A 25580-nucleotide genomic window follows, 5' to 3' on the forward strand; every position below is an offset into this window, starting at 1 on the left:
TACACTCAGCCTTCCATATCCCTGGGTTGCAAACCTACAGATTCAACCAACCATAATATAGAAAATCTTAGGGAGAAAAAAAAGATGTTCCATTGTTGCTGATGAATTACTTTGTAGTTAAGGCCTATGATGGTTGTGTCTGTATTGAACATGTATAGACTACTTTTTCTTGTCGTTATTGCCTAAATAATACTATATAACAACTGTTTACATAGCATTTATATTGTATTAGGTATTATAAGTAACTAGGGATGATTTAAAGCATACAGAAGAATGTGATATACTGTTATTTTACATAAGGAACTTAGGTATTCACAGATTCTGGTATCCAAAGGGGGATCCTGGAACCAATCCCCTGCACACACCAAGGAACTACTGTGTATATACAATTCATAGGTGTGTATTTTTTCTGGAGATGTGTAACTTTCATCAGATTTGGAAAGGATTAGTGACCTAATTGTACTAAAATGCTCTTACTCATATTGTACTCATTTTCAAATCCTAATGGCCAGCACAAAGACTGGATCTTAGGTGCTCAGTAACTCTCTGATGAAGGAAGAAAGTAAAACAAAGTATCAATGTTGTTTTCCAGAGAGCAAGAAAAAAACTGAAAATGACAATACTAAGTCTTGCAAATTCTTAATTTTGTTCATAATTTGTAAAACTGACATTTGAATTGCGTATCAAACATTGTATCAAAACTTTGGTCAAACAGAGTATCATTTATCTTTGTGAAGAATTAAATAATGGAGTTTGTCATTCAAGATTTGATGAACTTAAAAATAAATTTTCTATAGATACACATTTAAGGCAAAAGCATCTATACCTTTCATCATCAGTTCAAGAAAAATGCTTCTAGTATTAATACTTTAATAGCAGATATGAATCTGTTAACTGGATAAAAATATAAATGTAAAAAAAATAAAGGAGGTACCAAACTTTGTAAATACATGCTTTATTAAAAGTCAGTTGACTAGTAAATCAAAAAAATCAGTGCTTCCCTGTTAATTCATATAAATCTGGCCTAAAACAAGAATTCAGAAAAAATCATTCTGGTAACTTTTACGGTGTTTCTGACATCTTACTTCCACTCCAAATGTGTTAAGTAGTATCTTTCCCCTTTCTTTCTATCCCTAAGGAGAGAGACATTTTGCCTGTTCCAACAAGCTTAAGTTACAGTAAGAGTGTGTATTAAATCAGCTTAAAATACTCAAATACTCACTTGTCCATATTTCCAACACTCTTTGAAAAGCTTCCAATTATTAATATTTTTATAATCCTTAAGCCAAAGGATATGCTTCTCACAGATCCAAGAATGTGGTATGTCACTGTACAATTTATTGTTCTCATCCATGGCAGATTTTCTGCTTTCTTTAGGCTCTTCTTTTAGCTCTGGTTTTACATTTATCTTAGATGCTTTATTTGGTGGAATTTTGTTTTCAACAACTGAAGCAATTATGTCATCAAGAATGTTTGGCATAGTCCTTCCACTTTTACCAGTCTATTAGGAAAAAAAATGTATTTTGAGAAGAAACATTTACATTTTAAAACTTTCACTTTGATTTACTACTAACATAGCAAACAACCAACACAAACAATATACCTGTCTGCAAGAATAGGTAATTATGTCAGTGGATATGAATCTCTACTGCTTACACTGTTCCTGACAGATGGGAACCAGAAGTTTGGTGGTCTCCATGTGAGGCCAGGTATGCAGAAAATAGAAGTTTGGCCTTCCTACCTTTCCTATTGTTTTACGACTGGGGCAGAGAGAAAGAACAGACAGGGGGAATTCCCCATATACTTTAAAAACCACTAAAAATTTATGTCTATCTATACAATTAGTCTGCTTTTATTTTTCTTTGGTGAGTAATTAAAGCAAAAATCTATTTCTAAATATTTTAAGTAACAAAACATCTACTTCCATATTTTTTCCCCCACTAGGCAGATGGTTTTCAAAATCTGAAGGAGTATCTTAGGGTTCTTCTGGAGTCAGAATGCCTCTCCCCCAACCTTTTTCACCTTGGAAAAAAAGTCTCAAGCTTTTATGAGTTACAATGCAAATATGAATATGCCTAATATTTTGGTATATTGATTTCAACTGCATCTATTTATTGTATAGTTCACAACCAAATCTCCAAATCATCTAAATTTAAGGCCCATGTGAAAGCCACAATATGTTAGCTCACTTACTGGGGTTCCCATTGAATATACTGGTGCAAAAGCAATGCCAGCATCTGTAGAACCCACACGTAGCTTGCCAGCTGTTGTGGTCAGTAAATCCCGTAAAGTTGAGCCTTGTTCATTATTCTGGGACACAGGAGGTGATGTTCTGCTGTTTGGAGAATCAGGATTGTCCTGTTCTTTCTCTTCTTTAATTGGTTGTTCAAGGGCAAATTCTTTGTTTTCTGAAATAAATCATTTTACAAAATTCAAATAAAATTAAGCATGCTGCCAAAGTACAGACAAAACTGGCACCCTATATTTTATAGTGAGTTAAAACCAGTAGCACCAGTGACTAATTCAATTAATTCACCTTAACACACACCAGAGGATAGGTTAATCCTTCAAAATGGAGTCAAACAGTTTGAATATGAAAAGGCCTTCCTCAATATCTTAGACATTTAGCTGAGTTTATACCTGATAGAAAGTATAGGTAAGAAAAAGGAACAGAGAGAAAGTATAAGTAAGTAACAAATCTATTGCCCTGGTGGCTTTACTGATATGCTCATCCACAAATGATTCTGCAACTAAATTGGATGCAACCATAGGGAGGCACGTTCCTAATAAGAGAAGACAAATGTTTTACTGAACCTAACCTATAATGCAAGCAAAAGACAAAAGTAAATTGTTTTGAGTGAATAGTACATTCATGTGTAATAGTACATTGTTGGTTGTAACTATTATATAGTTCACCCTTAAACAATGTGGGAAGATAGGGGTGCCAATTCCCCAGGCAGTCAAAAATCTGTGTATAACTTTTGACTAACCCAAAACGTCCCTCGATATCTGTGGGAAATTGGTTCCAGGACTCCCGGCCCCCCCCCCCCACACTCGACAGATTACCAAAATCCATGGATGCTCAGGTCCCCTATATAAAATGATGTCGATAAATGCATATAGTTGACCCTCTACATCTGTGGACTCCCAACCACAAATTGAAAACAGTGCAGGTATTTATTGAAGAAAAAACAGACACATAAAGATACTCAGGCAATTTAAACCTGTGTCATTCAAGGGTCAATTGTATACTTAGATAATTAATTATATTTACCTTTTTTTTCCTCTCTGGCCTTTTGCTCTGCAAGATCTGCTAACCAGTGCAGTGGTGACTGGGACTCCGGAGGAGTTAACTTGCTGTCTGTGCTAACATCACTCCCTGGACTGTTGCTGCCATTACTCTCAGACTTCTGAGGGGTATTTTGCTGCTGAGACTCAGGCATGCACAGAGAAATTTTATTACTGTGATTAAGAACATTCTGTAAAACCTACAAAGGTAGAACAATTAATTTTAAAATACTATCTCTTCATTATTCAGAGTTAAAAGTAGTAGTTATATTTATACAGTAACACAGAAAACATAATTTATAAAATACAAGTCCTGAACTGGATTTCAAGTATCTAAATTAATTTAACCATGCATTTTATTTGAATAATTAGAGATTTATACTCACTTGAGACACACCGTTCATTGTAGGAAAATTACCAACTGGTATATTCTGTTTGTTAGTACAATGACAATGGGATTTAATACCATATTTTTCTCTAAGAGTGTGCATCGCATCTAGAAGATCTGTCAAAACTACAAAACATAATAGTGGTTAATAAAAAAAGATTATAACTAATTGTTAAGATTATGAATTATTTTTCCCCATTTTTCTTGTAGAGGTTTTCTAATGCCTTTTTCTTCATCCCTTCCATCAACTTCAGGTTTGATCATTAATCCAAATTCATGTTCTCTATTCTTTTCTCTTACCTCTATTATTAAAAGTTGAGTATGTTAAAAAAAAAAGGGGGGGGAGAGCATCCTTTCATCATAAATCTGTAATAAACTTTTTCATGACATTCTAGTTTTCCCCTTTTAATATGGTTCCTCTGTAGCTTTATCTTAGTCACTGGGGCTGGCCCTTTTTTGCTACTGTGTGTCCCCCAAAATAAGACCTAGCTGGACAATCAGCTCTAATGCGTCTTTTGAAGCAAAAATTAATACTATAAGACCTGGTCTTATTTTACTATACTACAAAACCCAGTCTTATATAATATACGATATGATATGATATGATATAATACTGGGTCTTATCTAACATAAGACTGGGTATAATATACTATAATGTAATATATATAATAATATAATAAATATAACATAACATAATATAATACATATAATACTGGGAATTATTATTAATTTTTGCTCCAAAAAAACTCATTAGAGCTGATTGTCTGGCTTGGTCTTATTTTCAGGGATGCAGGGTAGTTTCATTACACAGAGGGTTCTAAGAACTGAGCAAAAACAATTTAAAGACTTGATAAACCTTACCTCTCCATTCTATTATACTCCTCCACATGCCCAAATAATCTGGAACAACCAAGAGCAGTTACACTGCTAAGTAAATAATGTACATTTATACTTACCAGAACCAGGTATGATTTGAGTTGGCATTAAATGCTTGTGATCATGAGGCTGTCCCTTCACACACTTCATCCAAGCATATAGTTCTTTATCTGTAAGATTGTAACATATGTATTTTTATATCAGTCATGGTTTTATAATTATATAAAATTAATGGCTTATATATAAAGAGGTTAATGATTATATAAAATGTCAACAGTAGGCTTCAAATATATGGTTCTTTAAAAAAAAAGACCCACCATTTTAAGAATTTTATAAAAACAGGATATAAATTGACGTTAGCCTTTTCTAAAATGACCATTCTTTATTATTAATGTATTAGTCACCTCTATCTTCTGTCTGATTCTAGCTTCTCTGTAGCTAATCCTCGAACTCTTAGCTATTTTCTGTGCCAAACATGGCTTTTGCCTAAACAATCTGATACAAAGTTTGATGCTATTGCAAATCATTTTCTTTCATGCTTCAAAGACATGTAGAATTGTCATGAGATATGTGAAAAAGTTGCTACTTTATAGTGAAAGAAGAAAAATTCTGAGATGTCCTAAATTACAAAGCACCAAAGAGTGAGAGAAAGAGACAAGGGTTAACCCATTAATAGCTGTGGGCCAACTAACAGTAGACTGCTCATATTCCTGAATCTATGTTGGAACTTTAAATCAATTTCTGTACTGATCACCATCCACCACTGCATCATTATGCAGGAATTTTCAGGAATGTTCCCCATAACCCATCAAAAGCAATAAATATTTCTTCCTTACAGACTGTGTACCTACCCTAGAATTGTCCCCCGCTTCCCTTTTTCCCACCCCTCCCCCCTTGTCTATCTGTAACCAAACGTAAATTCTTTCAAAACAACTTAAATCTTTCTCCCTCTATACATAATGTATGGAAAGAGCCCTTCAACTCCAGGACTTCGGACATGTTTGTAGGTCGGATTGCATGCCCCAGGTCCTGGTCTTCCCAGCTAGCATTTGGCTCAATAAACCCTTTCTTTCAGAAGAGATTTTGGCCTCAAAAGTTGTTTAACAGTAGTTATTTAATTGATACTTTTGACTTCAAAGAAGGCTCCATACCTGGAGTGGTAAACATAGTAAGAAATAGCATAAGGCATATACATACACAGGAAAACTACTGAATACTTTGAGCTTAAGATCTACTCTATAAATTTAATGACATAGATAGCTACTAATGATGTGGCTTTAAAAGCTTCAATAAATATTACACAGCTCATTAAATTCAGCATAAAAAAATCTAAAACCATTATTTCACAAAAAAGTCTCATACTAAATAAAGTTCAAATCCAGTCTAAAACTGGTTTTTAAAAAGCTTTCTGACTTTCCCCTCCAAAGCCTACATAGTACAGCGGTACCTTGGTTTTTGGACATAATCCGTTCCGGAAGACCAGTTGAGTTCTGAAACATTTGAAAACTGAGGCACGGTTTCCCCAAAGAAAGTAATGCAAAATGGATTAATCCGTTCCAGACCTTTAAAATCAACCCCTAAAACTGCAAATTTAGCATGAATTTGACTATCTAATGATACTACAGATCCATAAAATTTACAGCGTTCGTGAACTGAAATGTTCATTAACAGAGACGTTCGAAAACCAAGGTACCACTGTAATTTGTAAATGTTTTCTAACTGCTTACATTTTAGACACTTATGTTAATTACCACCATATAAAGCTATAAGCTATAAGGCAGTCAATGTAAGTTAATTACAACATTTAACAGTGAAATAAGGAGATACATAGATAATAGACTATAACTCAAGACATAGATTATACTAAAAAAAATTGATATGGTGAATGACAAGACTATACTTTCAAAATTAATAACTGAAAATCAATAGCAATACAACCCTTTAGGTTTATTATACACACACCCTATTTTTTTCAAAACAGGATTCATGTGTGTATGTGTGTGTGTGTGTGTGTGTGTAAACACACACACACACATACACACAATATAGCAAAGCATGAATTAATTTCTTTTTAATTTGGCAAACGGAAAACAAAATATGGAACCAGAAAAAGATAAAATGTATGTCATGAAGTTTTATAGCAATGCAGCTACTTCCATCAACTGAAAATATCCAAATGTATTTTCATGGTTTTGAAGATACTTAATTTCATAAAATGCATTCTTTATTATGGTTTCCCATTTTATTCGTATTTAGTATCTTCTGCACATCACAATAACACTTAGCAAATGTTTGGACATGCTTGCCTACTTGCTCAGGTCTCTTTGGTAAGTGCTGGGTATATAAAAAAAGGATCAGAAAGGATGAGGTTTAGTAATCCTATCAGTGGAAAAGATACTGATGGATAAACCATGGTTCATCTATCTAATATACCACTACGAAAAAGAGCTGAATGGAATGAAAATGACATTTATTTTTTTAGACATTGAACAGTCTACCACTAAACATGATTTTACTTCTAATACTTGCACAATTTGAATCCTCTCATTTTATTAAGGCTTTACCCCAAATAACTTCATATTTTCAATATTACCAGTATTAGGTAGCTGTGTTATTAACAGGTCTAGAAGGGACTTCAGGCACCTACACGTTAACATTTAAAAACGGTAAAGCCTAATATAAATTTGGGCTACAGTAAGGAACTGCTTGAAATGAGAGGGTGAGGGTGAATCTACTAATCAGGCTAAAAAGATATACAGTAGTACGTCGGTTTCAAACGTCTCCGTTGAACATTTTGGTTTACGAACATCGTAAATTTTATGGATCTATGTGGTATCATTAGATAGTAAAATTCACACTAAATTTGCAGTTTTAGGGGTTGATTTTAAAGGTCTGGAACGGATTAATCCATTTTCCATTACTTTCTATAGGGAAACTGTGCCTCGGTTTTCAAATGTTTCAGAATGCGAATGGTCTTCCGGAACGGATTACGTTCGAAAACCGAGTTACTACTATAAATGGAGTTTTATTCTAGAATATCTTGCCATTCATAAACTGTAGCTACTCCTTTTTAAAAACAAATGTCACAAAATTTCCTTAATGCTATATATTTGTAATTAAGGAAGGTAGAAAAAAATACTACACATCTAATTTTCCAGATGAGTGGTCCTAGAGAAATGAAAATTATAAAAAGTTTCAATTTATATGAAGTTGTAAACCAACCTCTAGAACTCCTCCTTTCCTTTGCCTTATAACAGTCTAAGCAGACCACAAAGCCGCACTTCTGGCAGACCCAGTGAATGTTAAACAATGTTGCTTCACATGCGTCACACATCTCCCGAACTCCTCTCACTGCTCTTTTCCAGGCAATTTTAGCTGAAACACATAAACACAAAAATGTAAAAGGCAAACCAGGAACTTTGGAGGCTATATTAACTAAAGATCAACAGCAGATCTTGAAGTAATTACTAATTCCCTTCAGAAAATATACTTACATCTAATTGAAAGTTTCTCAATCTTGACATTTTTGACATTTTGAATTAAAAAATTCTGTTGTGGGGTAGTACCTCATGCACTGTAAGATGTTTAGTTGTATCTGTGGCCTCTACCCATTAGATGTTAGTACTCTACCCTGACATCTTTCAGTTTATGTAACCAAAAATGTCTCCAGTCATTGCTAAATGTCCCGTGGGGTACAAACCACTGATTTAAGGGAGGGGAAGGAAAAGATGCTACCATTTACAGCACTTAGTCATGATAGGTGATATACATAAGTAAACACAATTAATATGACTACGTTCTAAACAAATCTATGAGTAGTTATCATTCCCATTTCATAGACAGTTAAGCTACCGTGTTTCCCTGAAAATAAGACCTATCCGGATAATCAGCTCTAATGCGTCTTTTGGAGCAAAAATTAATATACGACCTGGTCTTATTTTACTATAACATAAGACCCAGTTTTATATAATACAATACAATGCAATACATTATATTATATAACACCGGGTCTCATATTACTTTTTGCTCCTAAAGACGCGTTAGAGCTGATTGTCCGGCTAGAGCTGATTTCAAGACGTGTTAGAGATAACTGTCCGGCTAGGTCTTAGTTTCTGGGAAACACGGTAGGAGTAGAAAAAGTTGAGATTCAAATATAACATCTAACTCTAAGACTTTGATGAACCACACCAGATTAAAAATTTAAGTAACTGAGATGGAGTATGTCTTCATATGGCAAATGCTGATATCTCCCAATTTCGCATCCGAAGTGTTTTTAACATGTTAAACTATGTCATAATGGCAGAAACAGCAAAGTGCTATTGTGATTTTATGAATGGTTAATCCATTCAATTCAACCTCAACCTCAAAATATCCATTACCTTAAATGCATACCCGTGTATTTCCACATAATAAGTGTCATCAAAATTAAAAGGAAGCAAGACTAGGTAAGAACAGGGACTTCTCCCACAGATTAAACATACTTCAAAGAGAAATTCTTAAAACGAAATTTATACAACTGCATATTTTAAGTATTTAACTTCCTTACCATCCTTTTTCACCCAGGACAAAGCTGTTTTCTCAGATGTTACTAATTGACAAAACTTATCACCTATTATATCCAAGATGTATTTTGAAGTTTCTAAGTCTAGTTCATCATCTTCATAATTTTCATGTGTCCATAAACTCATAGCTTCATCATCATATTGGTCAGGAGAAGAGAAACCATCTATTCTAACCACTCCATTTTTACTAAATGATAATCTGAAACATTAAAACATAAAAGCATTAGATACCACATAACCAGCCCCAGTTATTTTGCAGTTGTTAATTTATATATTTTTATGTTAAATATACAGAATTATATTTACAATTAAAACACAAGAAAACAGGGTAGTCCATATACACATACACTTTATTAATTAAATTTAAACAACTTAAGATGACTCCCAGAGTATTACACAAAAAGCAATGATAAACAGCACCAATTTTAGGTTATTTCAAGAAATAAGAATTCCTGTATCACTTAATTACTTAACTCCAATCAAATGAAAACTACATCCAAGTGTTTGATGTGAACAAATTTAAAATGGTAGCCAAATGCTGCCTAGGGCATGCTGTTATGTTATACATAATCTAAATCAGGAAACTCTACAGTTGAAAATGCCTTAAATCACCTTAAGACTTTCTCTTTTTCACTGAATTAAAAAAATGCCAAGTACACATACATATTTTTAATTAATCAAAATGACACTTTATTAATGTGATTTAGAGGAACAAGGATAAGTTTATTAGGAACCCAACTGCTTCTCTCCTTTTAGCTTCTGACATCCAATTAATGTAGCTACTCAATTCAGAGAGATTTAGGGTAAATGGAAGGCAAAATTGCCATTCTCTTACTAGCTGGTGTTTATTCCTCAATTAGCTTTGTAATTGTTCTATTCTCAAATTGGGGATATCGAAAGTTTATTATAAGTCATTCCGCATTTTTCAAATAGATGCCACCACCATTTCCTTTCACCTCTTTTCCCCATACTTTTACCTTACCCTTTCCCTTTATTTTAAAACCAAACTTCTCCCTTTGTTATAACCCATCATCATCTTATTTCAGGTTTATGTTATTATCCATACTTGAAACAGTTCTTTCCTTCACTTTTCTAAGATTTTCTTATCTCTTCAAACCTACTTTCCTGTTGATTCCTTTTTCATTTTTTCTGCACTTCCATGTACACTACTACCTTGTGTAACTATTTTTTGAAGTTGGGGATTATTAGCTGGAAAGATCATGAAGAAATAATATAGAACTTGTTGACTTCCAACATATACATACTTTTGGGATCTCTCTACTGGGCCACCAGCATAATATATTTGCCAGAGCAAAGTGTCTAACTTCTTATTCTTAGGAAGAAGGTGATAACGATTAGGAAAATAACTGCAACTAACATTAATAGAGCATTTTATACGTGCTTGGTACTACAGTAAGGACTTTGTGTACTTTATCTTATTTAATCTTCATGAAACGTCTCTGAGGTGGGTAGGTACCACTACCATTCACATTATGAAGATGAGTCAGGCTTAGCTGTAGTTCAACCACAGCTAATGAAGTCATACAGGAATTAAGGGACAGAGCTGGACTGAAACCCAAGAATGACTGATTCTAGAATCTGAGACATTAATCTCTAGTGGTTGGGTTACCCAGTTATTCTTTAATTGCACTCTTACAAGTCTATCTGTAAGTTTTTAGTAATTAAAGTATTTAGTAATATTATTATAGTAGTATATAGATTATTAATAACTTTAAGTTGTTTTTATATTTACTACAAAACCTATGAAATGTGACATGGTACTAACAAATCCTTCCTGTCATTTTAGAACTCATATTTTCATAGCTAACTATGTTTAACAAGACAAAAGTTTGGGGGTATTCCAACGTAATGCACTGACTTTATTATAATGCCTAAAATACGTAGATTTATAGACTATGTGATTATTAGCTAATGTACAGGTATAAATGCAACACTGTTTTGGCCAAAGTATGTAAATGTTTAAAAAAATCTTTACATCAAACTAGTAGGAAAAAATACTGGTATTTTCTCATTAAGAATAAATCTCAGAAGAGAAAGGCTATATGGATATATGTAGCAACGTAAATATGGATTTAGTCCAACAGTTAGCTATTATTAAATTCAGCACTAAAAAAGTTTAATATTCTTTTATATTTCAGTAACAAGGAGGCTCAAAGACTCAGTCCTGTCTCCAGAAGGGACCCTCAGAATGATAGTATAATTTCTAGTATCTAATAAACATACTTTCCCCCAATTATGTATTTTCACTTACCGTCTAAAGTAGTAAAATCTACAAAATACTGGTGAATGGGTTGAGTCTTCTCCTTTTTTACTCCGAATAAGTCTACATTCTCGACACTTTTGCAAATTAGGCCCTATCTCACAGCAGGAGTCATCCTGTAAAAAGGATTCCCCAGTTTGCTTCAGCTTCTTGACTTTACGCCAATCTTTTAATACTGAACGAGGGATGCCAGCTGTAAAACCAGTAGGAAAGTATTAGCAAGATTATACCTTTTTAGAAAAGTACACTCCTTGAGATGAAAATTCAAGTCAATCATACAATTGTGACCGTATATTAATTGTTTTGAAAAGAAGCAAAGAGATTATATATTTCTAGTTACTCATTAATAAGTAGAAAGTCCAAAGCAGCACTTTTACTTATTATTCCACTAACCAAATGAACTCTATGTCAGTATACTGGAAATGCAGATATGATTAAGTCTTGTAGCTGACCGAAATCTTTACATCTATTTGTATTTGTGTAATAGCAAACACAAGAATCATTTATTTTATCAGTAAATCTATAGCTAAAAATACAGCCATTCTACACAAAAATTTGGAAAATGTAGGAGGAAGCTCTTTCGTGTTCCACAAGAAGAGCCTAAAGTCCGAAAGTTAATTCTTCTTACAGACTAGTTTCAACATACTTATGTTTTAAAATACTTCTCCAAGCTAAGTGTGGCTCTTTAAGACTAGTGGTGATTTTATAATACCGATATTTGGGAGAAAGGAAGCTATTTCTCTTAATATGTCACCCTTATTATAATGCCCTCCATTTGATATCAGTATTGATGGAAACACTATCTTTTAGAAAAATAAAAGGATTTGAAGGAAGGAAAAGAGCCAACATTAACTTGGCTGTCGTTTTTGATAATAGAGAAAAAGGGCATCACAGAAGAAGTTTAAAGAAAACCAAAAAACTGCAGGAAAAATTATATATCCCAGGGGTGCCAAAAAAATGTATACACATTTTAAGAGATGTTATCTATGCTCAAGCAGTAGTTTGCCATAATCAGAAGTGTCTGGACGCTGACAGTAACGACTTTGAACACCTCTTGTAATAGCAGAAATCAAACGTGACTTGTATTCATCTTTTGTGATTGGTATATATTGAGTACTACGATTAATACAGTTTTTTCCTTTCTTAAAATGTGTATACATTTTTTGGCACCCTCTATATATTGCAGGAAAAAATTATATATTTATAGTATGTTAATTATACTATAGTCTACATCGTAGCTCCATCACTTTTATTAACTTGAACTTAACTGCTGTAATAACATTGGCTCAAATAATCAGTCCTCTATAGAGCAGGAAGAATACAAAACATACACAAATTAAGTTTCCTATTAAATTTTTACAAATATATTAATTTAAAATAAACCTATGTTTATTTTAATTGTTTATCCTGTTTATTATAATTGTTCACTTTTATAAGTGTGTTTATACTGCCCATATTAGTGTACCTATACATCAGACATGAGATTTACATAGTTTGCTATTTCTGTCATGCTGAAAGAATACATTGCATTTCCTATCCTTGTGTTTTCTAATCATGCCCATTTTGTGGATCAGAAGCAGAACAACTATTCTGAGACTATATACTTCTTGCAGAAACTTGCAGCAAAACTTCTGTCTTGAGCTCCCACTATCACCTGTCCACAGTGTATACAGTACAATTACAGTAAGATCACACATCTTAAGATAGGAAGGATTGTGTTTAAACTCCAGTATGGCCCATTTAAAATCAGCTCCACTTATTAAGCACTTCTAGAAATGCTGCCTGGTTCTCTACAAGTTCTCCCCTCTCTGTCTCTAATTTAGGGAAAGGAGCCATTTGGCTTAATCCATTACAGAAACACCTATGCATATACACACACCAATTATGGAATAAAAATGTTTCCAGAAGGCTTGTGTAAAAGGTTTGTTGTTTCCTTTGCTGTGTATAAGACAGATTTTTCCTATGGATTGTATAAAAAGTTCAGAGCTTTTAGAAGTTAGAATGAACAACAAAGATGGTACACTGCTGATAACTTTTTATTTGGCACACTCGCTTCCCATCACTTATTTACTTTTTAAAAAATTCACTACACTAGAATAAACTAAATGCAATCTATTTCTATTTTGACTAGGAGATGGCTATTAACTAATATGCTTTTACATTCCAAATAATGGAACAGCTCAGAGAGTATGGATAACCATACCACTGTGAACAATTCCAATAGTAGTATAATATCAGACATTTCAAAGCAAATCTCAATTCCGTGACACAAAATATATACTCAAGAGCTTTTTTGTTGTTTTAAAAATGAATAAATGAATTACAAAGACATGAAGACCAAGGTAATATGAACAGTTTTTGACATTATAATTTTTGCTTTGGCCAGGCCACAGAACACTATAAGCAAATTTCTTTTATAAATTCTACTATGTTTGTACAATAAATAAAACCTCATCTTTCAATTTGATATATCTAATTTATTGGCAACATCTAAAAATCTAAAACTTTGAGATTAAGACACTTAGTCAACAAAAAATACTTAACTCAATGGATATTTCTACTTCCTCTATACTGTAAAAACTTTTCAACCCTTTGTTGTCAATTTACTACCAAATCCTCAAATAGCTGTTCTAGCAACTGAAAACTAGGAAGGAAAAAAAATTAGTAACAAATACATATTAACTTTTAATCTCTGATATGCCATCACTTTAAAAAATATTTCTTGAGATAGAGTACTTAACTCTGATTACAGTTAAACTACTGGTATTGTGTATCATGGGACTTACAGATATATTTAAATTTGATGGGCAACTTCAGTTCATGAAATAAAAATAATATTAGAAAATTAGTCATGGAAAAGCAGCCAACTTTTAATTATTGGTAACAGAAAGCAGCAGATAGGAAGACATTGCAAAACAGGAGATAAAGCAAAATCTATTATACTTGGATTTAGAATGTACTAAGAAACACACAATTATACGTGCATTTGTGTATATAATTATATTTGTATAATAGTGTATGTAATCATATTACATTCTCTAAGTGCAGACTTAACTCACTCTTTTTGATTCACTATGACTGGGGCTGATGACAACCCCGATGAACATTAGAAGGATAAAGGTCGTATTTAATCCATGAGGCAGATCATCTACGCAGGTTTTGAAATCAGATTTACATACTCCCAATTTGGAGAACAACAGTACATCAACTCTACCCATAATTAATAGATGGTATTTAATAGTCACTTATTATTATTTTGGATTTGGGAATAAATGGGATTTAACATAGCCTCTCTGATGTTAGTACTAAGTAGGGGAAATTTGACTGTAACAACTTGAAAAAAAAGTGCTGATTCCAGTCTTAGGACTCTGTACAGTGGGAACATGGACATTTAATCTCAAAATGAAAACAGAATATGTACTATCATTAAGAGTTAATTTATACATTTGACTTCATAAGAGTTTTCTAAGTGTTAAAAATTAGAAGTTTCCTATCTTTGTTTCCTGTAAGTTTAACTCAAGTATTTGAATACCCAGCACCAAAGAAATGTTCGGTGATGGAAGAGAAACAATTATTGACCACACTAAGCTTCTTAAGAATTCATTGGGAAAGTAAGAAGAACACATGAGAAAGAAAAGGCAACACTGTATGCAATCCGATACTCAAATAAATGGCAGGTATCCTTCGTTGTCAATCTCCCTCTCTTCCTTTCTTCTGACTATATTTGCATTTCAGTCTGTCAGCCTCTCTCTCTAGTTGAGCTTGTTCCTTCGTTCTTTCACTTCCTGACTGTCCTTTTCTATGATTCCATCCTCCTGTTTTTCTCTCCTTCACTTTGCCTCTGATTTCCACACAGGCATGAGGAAAACCTCAGTGAAAAGGCCCAAATAAGAGCCTTCAAGCATCCAAATGCTTGTGAAAGTACTTCTTGAATGCCCACATTGTCACAGATATTTCATATATTGTATGTGGATGGATACACGGTATAGTGAAACTATTAAGTGCTTTCTGCATTGTGCAACATACCTAAAAAGAAATAAGCAAACTGAGAAAAACTACTTCTAGAGTAAAAACATATAGAAACACTTTATAGTGAATATTACTGGCAAATATCACTTATTTGGTCTCGCTATAGCCACAAATGAAATGTAATTATCAGTTATGAAACTTATACTTATTATGGATGTTCTTGGACAGAAATGAACACACATACCACAATCACCTCCACCCCTGCTTTTATTTAACTTTTACCCATTAAGGACTGCTTGAATGAGTAGCATCATTAAGTAGAAGGTAATTTCAATAACCTTTCAATTTTGTCATGAGATGAGAGAAGGGTGGGATACAGGCCACCTCCACACAACTTTGAAGTAATTCTCTTCTAAACATGTGACTTTAAGTGTATGTGAATAGATTTCTTTTTCAAGTAGATCCTGTTATAGGTAAATATGAGAAATCCACTTCTGACGTGACAGCTCTAACTACATTTCTTACAGGTCTTAGAAATGGTCAAAATTTTAAGTAACTACTGTGTTTCCCTAAAAATGAGACCTAGCCAGACAATCAGCTCTAATGTGTCTTTTGGAGCAAAAATTAATGTAAGAGCCGGCACTGGAATACAATATAATTATACTTATATTATCATATAATATAATAATAATATATGATAATATAATTATAACTATATTATCATATAATATAATAATAATATATGATGATATAAATTATATTATATTATATCTAGTCTCATATTATATAAAACCGGGTCTTATAGTAAAGTAAGATTGGGTCTTATATTAATTTTTGCTCCAAAAGATGCATTAGAGCTGATTGTCCGGGTAGGTCTTATTTTCGGGGGAACATGGTACTAAATTACACATTGGGTTTCTGCCAATATGAGTGCAAGATAAAACATATTTTTAGAAGTCTCTTAAAAATGGAGGGAGCTACATCTTCTCTCATTTCCTCTTACAGGGTACTCATGAAATACAGAAATGAGGTGAATGAGCACATATATTATGCTAAGGCATACAAATCAAGTCCAAAGATGCCTCGCAGCTCACTCATCTTTAGAGAAGCATGCCATGATTGCCAAGAACATACAGCCTATTTTATCTGAGATAAAAAATTAATTTACTTACCACTATTACTGCTGCTCTGCAACTTCAATTTACTTTTTTCTTTGGCACTCCTGCTGAGAACCCCATTGGGTTTTAAATCTTCTTCTATTTCACCTTTCCTCTTCTGCAAATCGTTTTGCTTCTTTTTATAAGTTGGCTTAGGTTGCCTTTTAGTCCTTTGCTCTGACTTGCTTTCACTTTCATCAGAGTCTCCACTTTCAGAGCCAGATTCATAAGTTCTTTTGGCTTTTCTCCTATTGACCTTATTATCATCTTTTACATATTTATCAACTATGATCTTACTATCTACACTATTTTGTATATCATTAGATGTAGAGGCTATTAAATTGACAGAACATGGCTTAATAATTTCTGAAACAGAACTCCCTGAATTTTCCATTTTATTAGTATTTTTATCTTCTTCTGAATGTCTAGTAAGCCAGGCTTTTTTCAGTTTAGTATGGTAGTTGGGTTGACTTGTCTGGGATGCTTGCCCATTTCCTACAGAGTTTGCTTTGTTTATTGTACTACAGACTACAGTGCTATCCAAGAGAAGGGCGGCGGAAGATGTCTGATTTTTCACAGCATTAGGCTCAATCTCACTAACATTACTACTTTTATATTGAGCCGCAGCCAGTGCTGCCTTGTGCTTTTTTAAATGAATAAAATCACTTGTGCCTGAGAACCCAGAGCTGGGCTGAACAGCACTTCCTGTCTTACTACTGGCTGGTGTAACTGTAGCTGTGGTGCTGACCCTGCATTCTTGTGTTTGTGCCACTGAATGACTGACACTTTTTGAAGAGGTACATTCTAAGGATTTAGAGGCCAAAATGGTATTTGATAAAGAGTAAATTATTTCGGAGCCACCCCACCTGGAAACACTGGTGGTAGTGGCAGCAGACGTGAATATATCCATTTTGGTGTTACACAATGTATTTACAGCAGACACAACTGAACTGGGAACACCGCCCTGTGAGACCGCCTGAAAGTTTTTTTCAGATTTTATGTGAGCACTGTCTGAATTCACACTTGGCAGAATGATTCTTCCAGTCTCTCCAGCTTCTGCTGGTTTGATGCAATCTGTTTGATTTGCCCCAGTTGAAGATCTTTCACTAACTCGATCTTTGGAAGCTATCGGCATTGCTGGCACACTATCAAGTTTTGTACTAGAAGGTGGACGTACAATGACAGATGCCATAGCAGCCTGTGACTTTCCACTGCTTTTCTCTACATGCCATTCAGCTTTCTCTTTGCTGAGGTTATTATTAGATTTCCACATTTCCGTCACATTCTGTTCAGAAGAAGTCTTAAAATTTGCCTGAGAGTCTTTTGGCTCAGGAATTAGAGTCGGAGGCTTTTGTGATTCTTGAACTTTCCCACCAGCATTTACAGGCATCACTGGAGTTAAAGTTGGAGGGGAAAGGCTACTATAGCTGCTTTCCTTTCTTTCCAGGCTGTGATGAATTGGGGGGTGAAATACTGGTGCTCTATGTAAAGCAGGCATACTCCGGAGCATATTTGTAGAAGAAACTGTTAAATGGGTAGGACTCCTACAATCATTTCTGAAGGTTGTTACTGAGTGAGAAGCAATTTGATGGGGAAGATGTTCTGGTATCTTGCCTACTAAACCTTCACTTTCTGGTTGGTGTTTAATCAAAGGTGGAGGTTTGGAAAGAGATGATATAAATGAAGTCAGAGTTTGAGGATTAGCTGCTGCTGCAAGGGTATTACTCTGTTTTTCACTGTAAATATTTGAAACTTCTTTGGATGGGTATGACCTTGGTGGTTCATTGACCACACTATTAGACAATGTAGTGAAGTAGTTACTTTGGGGCAAACTCTGAGGCACTGAGTGCTTCATTTTATAAAGATCTGATACTGAGCATTCTACATCCTTGTCATGTTTGAGGACATGGCTTTTAGGGCTAGAAGATGACGATGGTACTCTGGAATAATTATCTCTCTCACCCTCAAGCGCCTTGATTTTAGTTGTAAATGGAGCAACGTCAATACTTTCTTGAAGAATTCGACGGTGTTCCTCCTTGTATTTGTTTAATCTCTCCCCAGTCTCCTGGGGTGGTCTCTGTAATTGATTCATCACAGGATCCACAAAATGCCTGTGCAAGTGGCCATCTTTTCCAGTCTGTGACCTACTTAGATCCAGATCATTTTTTGCTGATGTGGATGAAACAGAACGTAATGGTTCAATAAAAGCTTTCCTTTCCAATTCTCTGTAAAGAAAATACACAAAGGTTTCTGTAATCACTTTTTCTTGTATGATACAAAGATAGCGTCTATGCAGTATCACTCTGTTATGAAAGTAAAATACGACTTTGCATGTACTCTAATATTATCAAGTAAATCAGAAAGTCTATCAAAACAGAAAGAATACTACTTATTTAAAGCTTAGTTTTAAGACATTTATTAACGTAAAATTACCTACTTAAAAAGTGAATTAAGAAAAACTATAAAAGACAAGGTATTTGTTAACTTTTAAGCGTTGGGGAACTTACTCTTTATGGTGATCTACTAAACTTTTTGTCAATGGTGGGCTGGAATGCGCTGTAATTTTAAGAGGTCGATGAGGCTCTGCACTGGAAGGTCTGACAGGAATGTGACTAAGTAATCCAATACCATCCGCTGAGGTCACAGGGGTGGGTTGATGTAACCAAGGGCTGGGAGAACTCTATTAAAAAAACGCACAACAAATCAGATTTCAGTTGCTAGAAAAAGCTAGACACAATATCACAGTAGGACTTTAATAAGAATATTTATGACGCATGTGACTTTTTCTAAATGCATCTTATGAGAAATATTCAGAAAAATAAGTAACCAACATAATTATTTATATGGATATTTCCACATGTCAAAAATTAATCAGCATTAAATGATTTCCAGAAATTATTTATTTTGCAGAATGCAGATCTTGAAATCATTGCCTTTAATGTGTAAATGATTAGAGACTATAGCTTATAAGATTTCCTGAGATTCTATCATCAAAAGGATATTATGTTGCTAATAGAAAATAAAACTAGTTATTCCTAAAATACATTTCCCCAGAAACAGAAATTATAATCAAGTTCATTTGCCAATTTTTGTTGTCAAAAGAATAAACTTTTTCAATGTAACAATTTACTTAGAATTGGCAAAAAATTATATTTTCATGACCCAACTCCATTTCACTATAAGCTATAAATATTGGTAGGGCCAGTAAACCTGGAGGTGTGGAGGTACAGCAAAATTATTAAAATCTCTTTTGCATATATCAATATGCTGCCTTTCTCATACTGAGTATGACACTGACCTCTACATTGCGAGTTTCAACTATCTAAATATATGCTCAGAAATTGTTTTTGTACTGTGACTCATTGACATTTTTCCAGAACTTCATCTGTTGAGTCAAGTTATTGGGAAAATAGAATCCTTTGATTTTCACAAACGGAATAAATTTTACATCTCAAAATGATAATGCAAAAGCAATATGATATCACACCAAAGATGTGCTGTTGTCAAATGGCTTAGATTAAAAAATACATTATAAATATAGTCAATAATGTTGTAACAACTATGTATAGTGCCAGGTGGGTATGAGACTAATCAGGGGGATCATCACATAAATTATATAAACGTCTAACCACTATGTTGTACATGTGAAACTAATTAAAAATAACACAAAGACCTCTAAATAAATTAATTAAAAATACATTATAAACCTCACATCAGAGAAAAAAAAATATATATATGCACACAAGGATTCAAATGTTTAAAAGGCCTCAATTCTACAAGATCCAGAAATCTTAATTTGCAATCAATTACAGAAACGATGTAAGTTTTTGACTACAAAATAACATTATTTCCTAATTGTTTCTTCACTTTAACTCATAATACTAGGGGTAAGACATCTTCACTTTGGCTCAAAGTGTTCTACATAATAAATAAAAATCTGATATGCTTGTTTTTAACAAGTTTATGACCAGTTAATAAAACATTATTATAAACATGGAGGCTAATTCTAGTACACATACTAAGAGAGGCTCCTACCCAAGCCATTCCTAAGTTCCTTAGATCTGTTTTCCAAGGTTTGGAAGTTATGGAAAAAGACTCAAAAATATCTGCCAGCTCCTGGCTCCCGTGTGTTCCTCTCGCCTGCCTTTGTCCGCTATCAGCTGTAGCTACATTCATGACACATGAGAATGAAAGGTTAGAGTAAAAATGTGGGTGCACTGAGCACTTGGGTCATCAGGGCTGCTTTCTGACAAAGAGGATATTGAAATGATTAATGACTCTTCATGACTTCAACTACATAATGTACACATTCTAGTAAGATTCCACCTACTGTAAGTTCAATGGCACCATCAAGAATGGAAATGGGAAGCTTATGATCAATGCAAGCATAATTCTCCTAGAATTGAGATCCTGTCAACATCAAATGTGGGTGAAGAATAAATTATGGAGTTCAATGGTAACTTCATTAAAGGCCAAAGCTCATATGACAGTGGAGCCAAAAGGAGCTGATGGTTGCAATGGGAATAATCCGTAAGAAATATCCTTCAAAGTTATAACTCTATCTTGCACCACTAACCTTGATGCTCCTCACCACTAAGGTCAACAATCACAATTTGGGAATCAAGGAAGGACCCATAACCACCATCTTATATGTCATCATTGCTACCCAATATAACAGCTACTCTGACAAACTTTTGGGAACACAAACCTTGCATCTACTGGCACTAACATGGCTCTATGTCAGCAGTATTATCCCTGAGGTAAATACGAAGGTTACTAACATTGTCTTCCAAATTGCCGTTCCCAATATATCTATTACAGATCTTGCTCAACTTGACAAAGGTGTCAAAAATACCTATGTTCACTACAGTGTTATTCACAATCTCCAAGGGGTAGAAATAACCAAAAGTCAATGGATAAATAATGTATAAAGAAAATGTGCTATATACATACAATGGAATTATTAACGGAGTTTAAAAAAGAAGGAAATCCTGTTATATGCTCCAACACAGATGAACTTTGAGGACATTATGCTATGTGAAAACAGTCACAAAAGGACAAATACTGCATGGTTCCACTCAAATGAAGTATTTAAAACAGTCAGAGTCATAGAAACAGAAACATAATTGCCAAGGACTTGGGGCGGGGGATGGGAATTAGTATTTAGAGAGTATAAAGTTTCAATTTTGCAAGATGAAAAAGTTCTGAAGATCTGTTGCACAAGAATATGAATAACTTAACAGTACTGTACACTTAAAAATAGTTAGGATGATAAATTTAATCTTAAGTGTTTTTTTACCATAGCATAAGTAGGTAGGTAGGTAGATAGAGAGATTGAGTTAAAAAAGACTGGGAGATTCTTGAAGAGCATCCTCGGCTGCCCCAAGGACTAAATTGTCTCCTGAAGTTTAACAGGGACACCGATTCTCCCATTTTTTATATTGCAGTTGGAAATGCCCTCCACAATTCCTTAATATGAAATGTGGCCACAGAAACCACATTGCCCATGAAGGAATAAGAGACCTATACCACCATCTTCAGCAATACTCTGTTACGTAGAGAGAATCTAAGCCTCAATTGTACTCCCAAATAGTGGGACCTTCTCACCTTGGCATCCTTAAGAGAACAAGGACATTAGAGAGTCCTAGTTCGTAATTTACCATCAATATAATATATCTAGCAGGGAAATATAATAATTTGTCTTTTAAGAATAATTTAATATATCAAAAGCCTTATAATTTTATATAAATTTTAATCCAAAAACTTTACCTCTAGGAATTTAACTGAGCAAAATAATCATACCTACCATAATTAGTTATGAAGATATTCATTCTTCATAATAGGTATATCAGAACAATCTAAGCAATTTTACTTCTTTAAATTGGCTTATTTAAAAAATAGGCTTTTTTGAGATTTCAGCATCCATGGTTCAAAAAGTTACTAAGTATTAAAAGTTTCATTATAATTTGAAAAAATAACTGAAAAATTTAACATTTTATATGAAGAAATCTAAAAAATTAATGGATATTGAAAAAGTATTTGTACATCTGACTAATATATACATGGCAAACTACAGTGTAACTTACCCTCCTTAATGAAGATTCAGCATTAACTGCATTTTCTGGATGAACCCACTTAGAAGAAGGTAGACCAAGTCCTGAGTATGCATGTGTTCCATTTGGATATTGCCAAATAATTGGATAAAGACCAAGCTGATTATATGAAGCAGAAGGATGGGCTTGTCCAAGAAGATGAGGTGACTGGTGCTGTAACAATTGTTGCTGTTGCTGGTGTGCTAGTGCTAAGTGGCTCAAGCTGCTGGCATGAGCAGTCTCTAGTCGTGGGTGGCCACCAAGTAAGGAGGCAGCAGGCACTCCAGGTAACACAGTAGGAAGTAAATGAGGGTGATGAACAGAATGGTGTGGACCACTAGTCAGGGCGTGAGTGTTAATGGTAGGCAATGGAGTTTGACTAGATGATCCAGCCAATAGGTGGGGTGCGGGAGTTAAGGCTGGGTGATGGGTACTTGGATTTATACAGGTTCTATGGGATGAAGAATGAAGAGGAAAAGGATGCTGGTTTAAGAAAGGTGAAATGTGATTAGCTCCTGTTTCTGACCCAATAAGTGCAGGATCTCTGTAAACTGTGAAATGCTCATTTTTATCAATGATAAGAGGGCTCTTTGTAGTTTCCAACGCACTGCCCCGCGTAGGAACTGGATGAAAACTGCATCTTGATAACTCATGTTCTATCTTATTTGCCAGTCTTCTTTCACCAGCAGATTGACTGTTCAAGTAAGTGGCCTTAGACTTTATGGAATCAGGAGAATGGGTGACTTTAGGTTTAACAACTTCAGGTGAGGGATTGGATTTTGTCTTGTGAGCATCTACTGAAGTATTAAGTTTAGACTTTATAGTCTCTGGAGGGGGACTTCGCTTACACAGCTTATCTTCTGTCACAGAAACCGCACTTAGAGAAGACGTGTAAGAGACATACGGATTTTTTTCTTTTTCCACATTCAGATGATCGTTTCCTGAAGAAGTATTCCTAACATTTGATTGGGTTAAATCTACTTTAACTACATCACTGACCCAGCTGGGGTCAGAATCTTGTTTTGCTGTTTCCAAATATTTTGCATTTGCAATTGAATGTTTTGAATCACTAATGTTAGGATCCATTTTCTGAAGTGTTTGAAGGCCAAAGGTACTTGAGTTTTCCTGAGCCACTTTTTCGGAATTAGTGTCGTTAGTAATATCAATAACACATTTTGGTGTGGGTGGTCTGGATACAAACTTCTCCTTCGACAATAATTCCACTGTATGCGTTTTTTCCATATTGCATTCCTTAAGAAGTAAATCATTAGGATGATGATCAGAAAGTGTGGCCTGTTCTAATGAATGGACAGTCATTTTTTCTTGAAGCTGCGAGTCAACAGACTTCTGCTTCTCTGCTTCATGTGTTTTATCTTCTTGTATTTGATCCCAGGCAGGCTGGTTATCTATTAGTTTCTCCTCTCCTGCCTTCTCATTATTCTGGGATTTTCCTTCTTCTCCATTTATCTTTGAAGTGTTTTTATTTTTCAACTCACTTTCTGGCTTCTGCTCTGAGGAATTATTTATTATTCTCTTATTTGAATTTTCTGAGTCACTGGTCTCGGAAAAGTCTGAAACATTGTCAGTTCGTAGTCTTTTCATATTTAGTTTCTTTTCATCCTCATCAGGTTTCCTTCTTTTGTTTATCAACTGCTTGTTTTTACCTTTAGGATTTTCTTTAAGATTAAAAAAAAAAAAAGAAGAAACAATTTTATTTTTCACATCATACTTATTTAAAATAAGTATATTTTAAATTTAAAATTTTTTTGTTGTTGTTCTCATTCCCTTAAAAAAGTGGGTCTTACCTCCTCGTACTATATAATCATACTTTTCCTCCTTCATTTTCTCTTCATCTGGTATACTGCTATCTGAGCCCTTCCTCTTATTTGGACGGCTATTTCTTTGTTGCTGGTGTGTATTCTGTTTTGGTACAGCAGCTTGGGAGTTCATTGCTGGTCTGGGACTATTTGCTTGGGCACGTGTATAATGACCCTAAAAATAACCAATTAATGATTTGTTTATTACCTGATCCTAAGTAAATTAAGGATAAAATTTTTATAATAATCTAGAAGTAACAACATACATACGTGAACAGCGTTGCTATTTTGACTGGCACGAGACCTTCGCCGTGATGTAATGCCAATATTTTCACCTTTTAACAAAGAGTGAACAACATCATCTAGAAAGGTCATTTGAACCATAGAAGGATCGACATTCTGTGGTTCTAGTACCTAATCCCAATACAAAACAAAAACAAAAATTAAACCCAATCAGCCAGCCAATGTGATATTAGATACATATTCTTTGCTGAGTAGAAATGTCTAGAAATCAGTTTCGGATCTTTAATTTATTAGATGCTACCATATTTACAATACATCACGTTTAATCACTAAAAATAAAATTATAACCTTCTGAAATCTATTGCAAGTAGAGCTTTAAAAACAAGGGTAAGAATTACTGAGGAGTATAACACCAAGTCATAACACGCATTTTAAAAATAGGAAATAGTTTTCAAAAACCAGCTATAAATTAAAACTAAAAAGGTAGAGCTTAGGAAAAACAAAAGGACAAAAACTGTGTAAATGAATTAACACTAAAACAATTTTTAAAGGTTAAAGAAAGACCTATTTTAAAAACTAAAGGCAATTTTGTGCTTCACTGAGAGGTGAAAATGTTACCTATTTAGGGAAAAAAAGCAAATGCCATTAAACAATGTACTTAGCATTCTGACTAAAATTTTAATGAAAGCATTTATATTGCTTATCAAAGGGCTCTCATTTATTGAGATTTCCTCCACAGTCCACACAGGTAAGAGGGTGTAAACACCTTTCCCCCAGCCCAGGAAAATAAACCACAGGTTTAAAAGATTTGAAATCAAGACTTTCAGACTGTTATTTAAAATTCCATATGAAATCTGTATCTTTCACACTCACCATAAAACTTAAAGGAGCATACCAACTCTGAAAT

The 25580-nt window shown here is 34.1% G+C and overlaps 1 protein-coding gene across 7 annotated transcripts in view; it reads right to left on the minus strand.

Annotated features, from left to right (window-relative positions):
- Positions 1-25580, minus strand: part of JMJD1C (jumonji domain containing 1C) — a 254632-nt gene that overhangs the window by 16486 nt on the left and 212566 nt on the right. For 4 of the 7 annotated variants that reach the window (XM_033130717.1, XM_033130712.1, XM_033130716.1 and 1 more), the window contains 13 exons: positions 24701-24844; positions 24419-24605; positions 22608-24289; positions 19029-19201; positions 16537-18746; positions 11387-11588; positions 9099-9313; positions 7775-7927; positions 4633-4722; positions 3675-3802; positions 3275-3488; positions 2194-2408; positions 1223-1501 (listed from right to left, as the gene is read on the minus strand). In XM_033130717.1, the coding sequence (XP_032986608.1) occupies positions 1223-1501; positions 2194-2408; positions 3275-3488; positions 3675-3802; positions 4633-4722; positions 7775-7927; positions 9099-9313; positions 11387-11588; positions 16537-18746; positions 19029-19201; positions 22608-24289; positions 24419-24605; positions 24701-24844 (5892 nt within the window). Of the gene's footprint in view, positions 1-1222; positions 1502-2193; positions 2409-3274; positions 3489-3674; positions 3803-4632; positions 4723-7774; positions 7928-9098; positions 9314-11386; positions 11589-16536; positions 18747-19028; positions 19202-22607; positions 24290-24418; positions 24606-24696; positions 24845-25580 lie in introns of all 7 variants that reach the window. The other 3 variants (XM_033130713.1, XM_033130714.1, XM_033130715.1) reach the window with 3 other exon arrangements.

The sequence above is a fragment of the Rhinolophus ferrumequinum genome, chromosome 16 (assembly GCF_004115265.2).
Source record: "Rhinolophus ferrumequinum isolate MPI-CBG mRhiFer1 chromosome 16, mRhiFer1_v1.p, whole genome shotgun sequence".
Taxonomy (NCBI): domain Eukaryota; kingdom Metazoa; phylum Chordata; class Mammalia; order Chiroptera; family Rhinolophidae; genus Rhinolophus; species Rhinolophus ferrumequinum.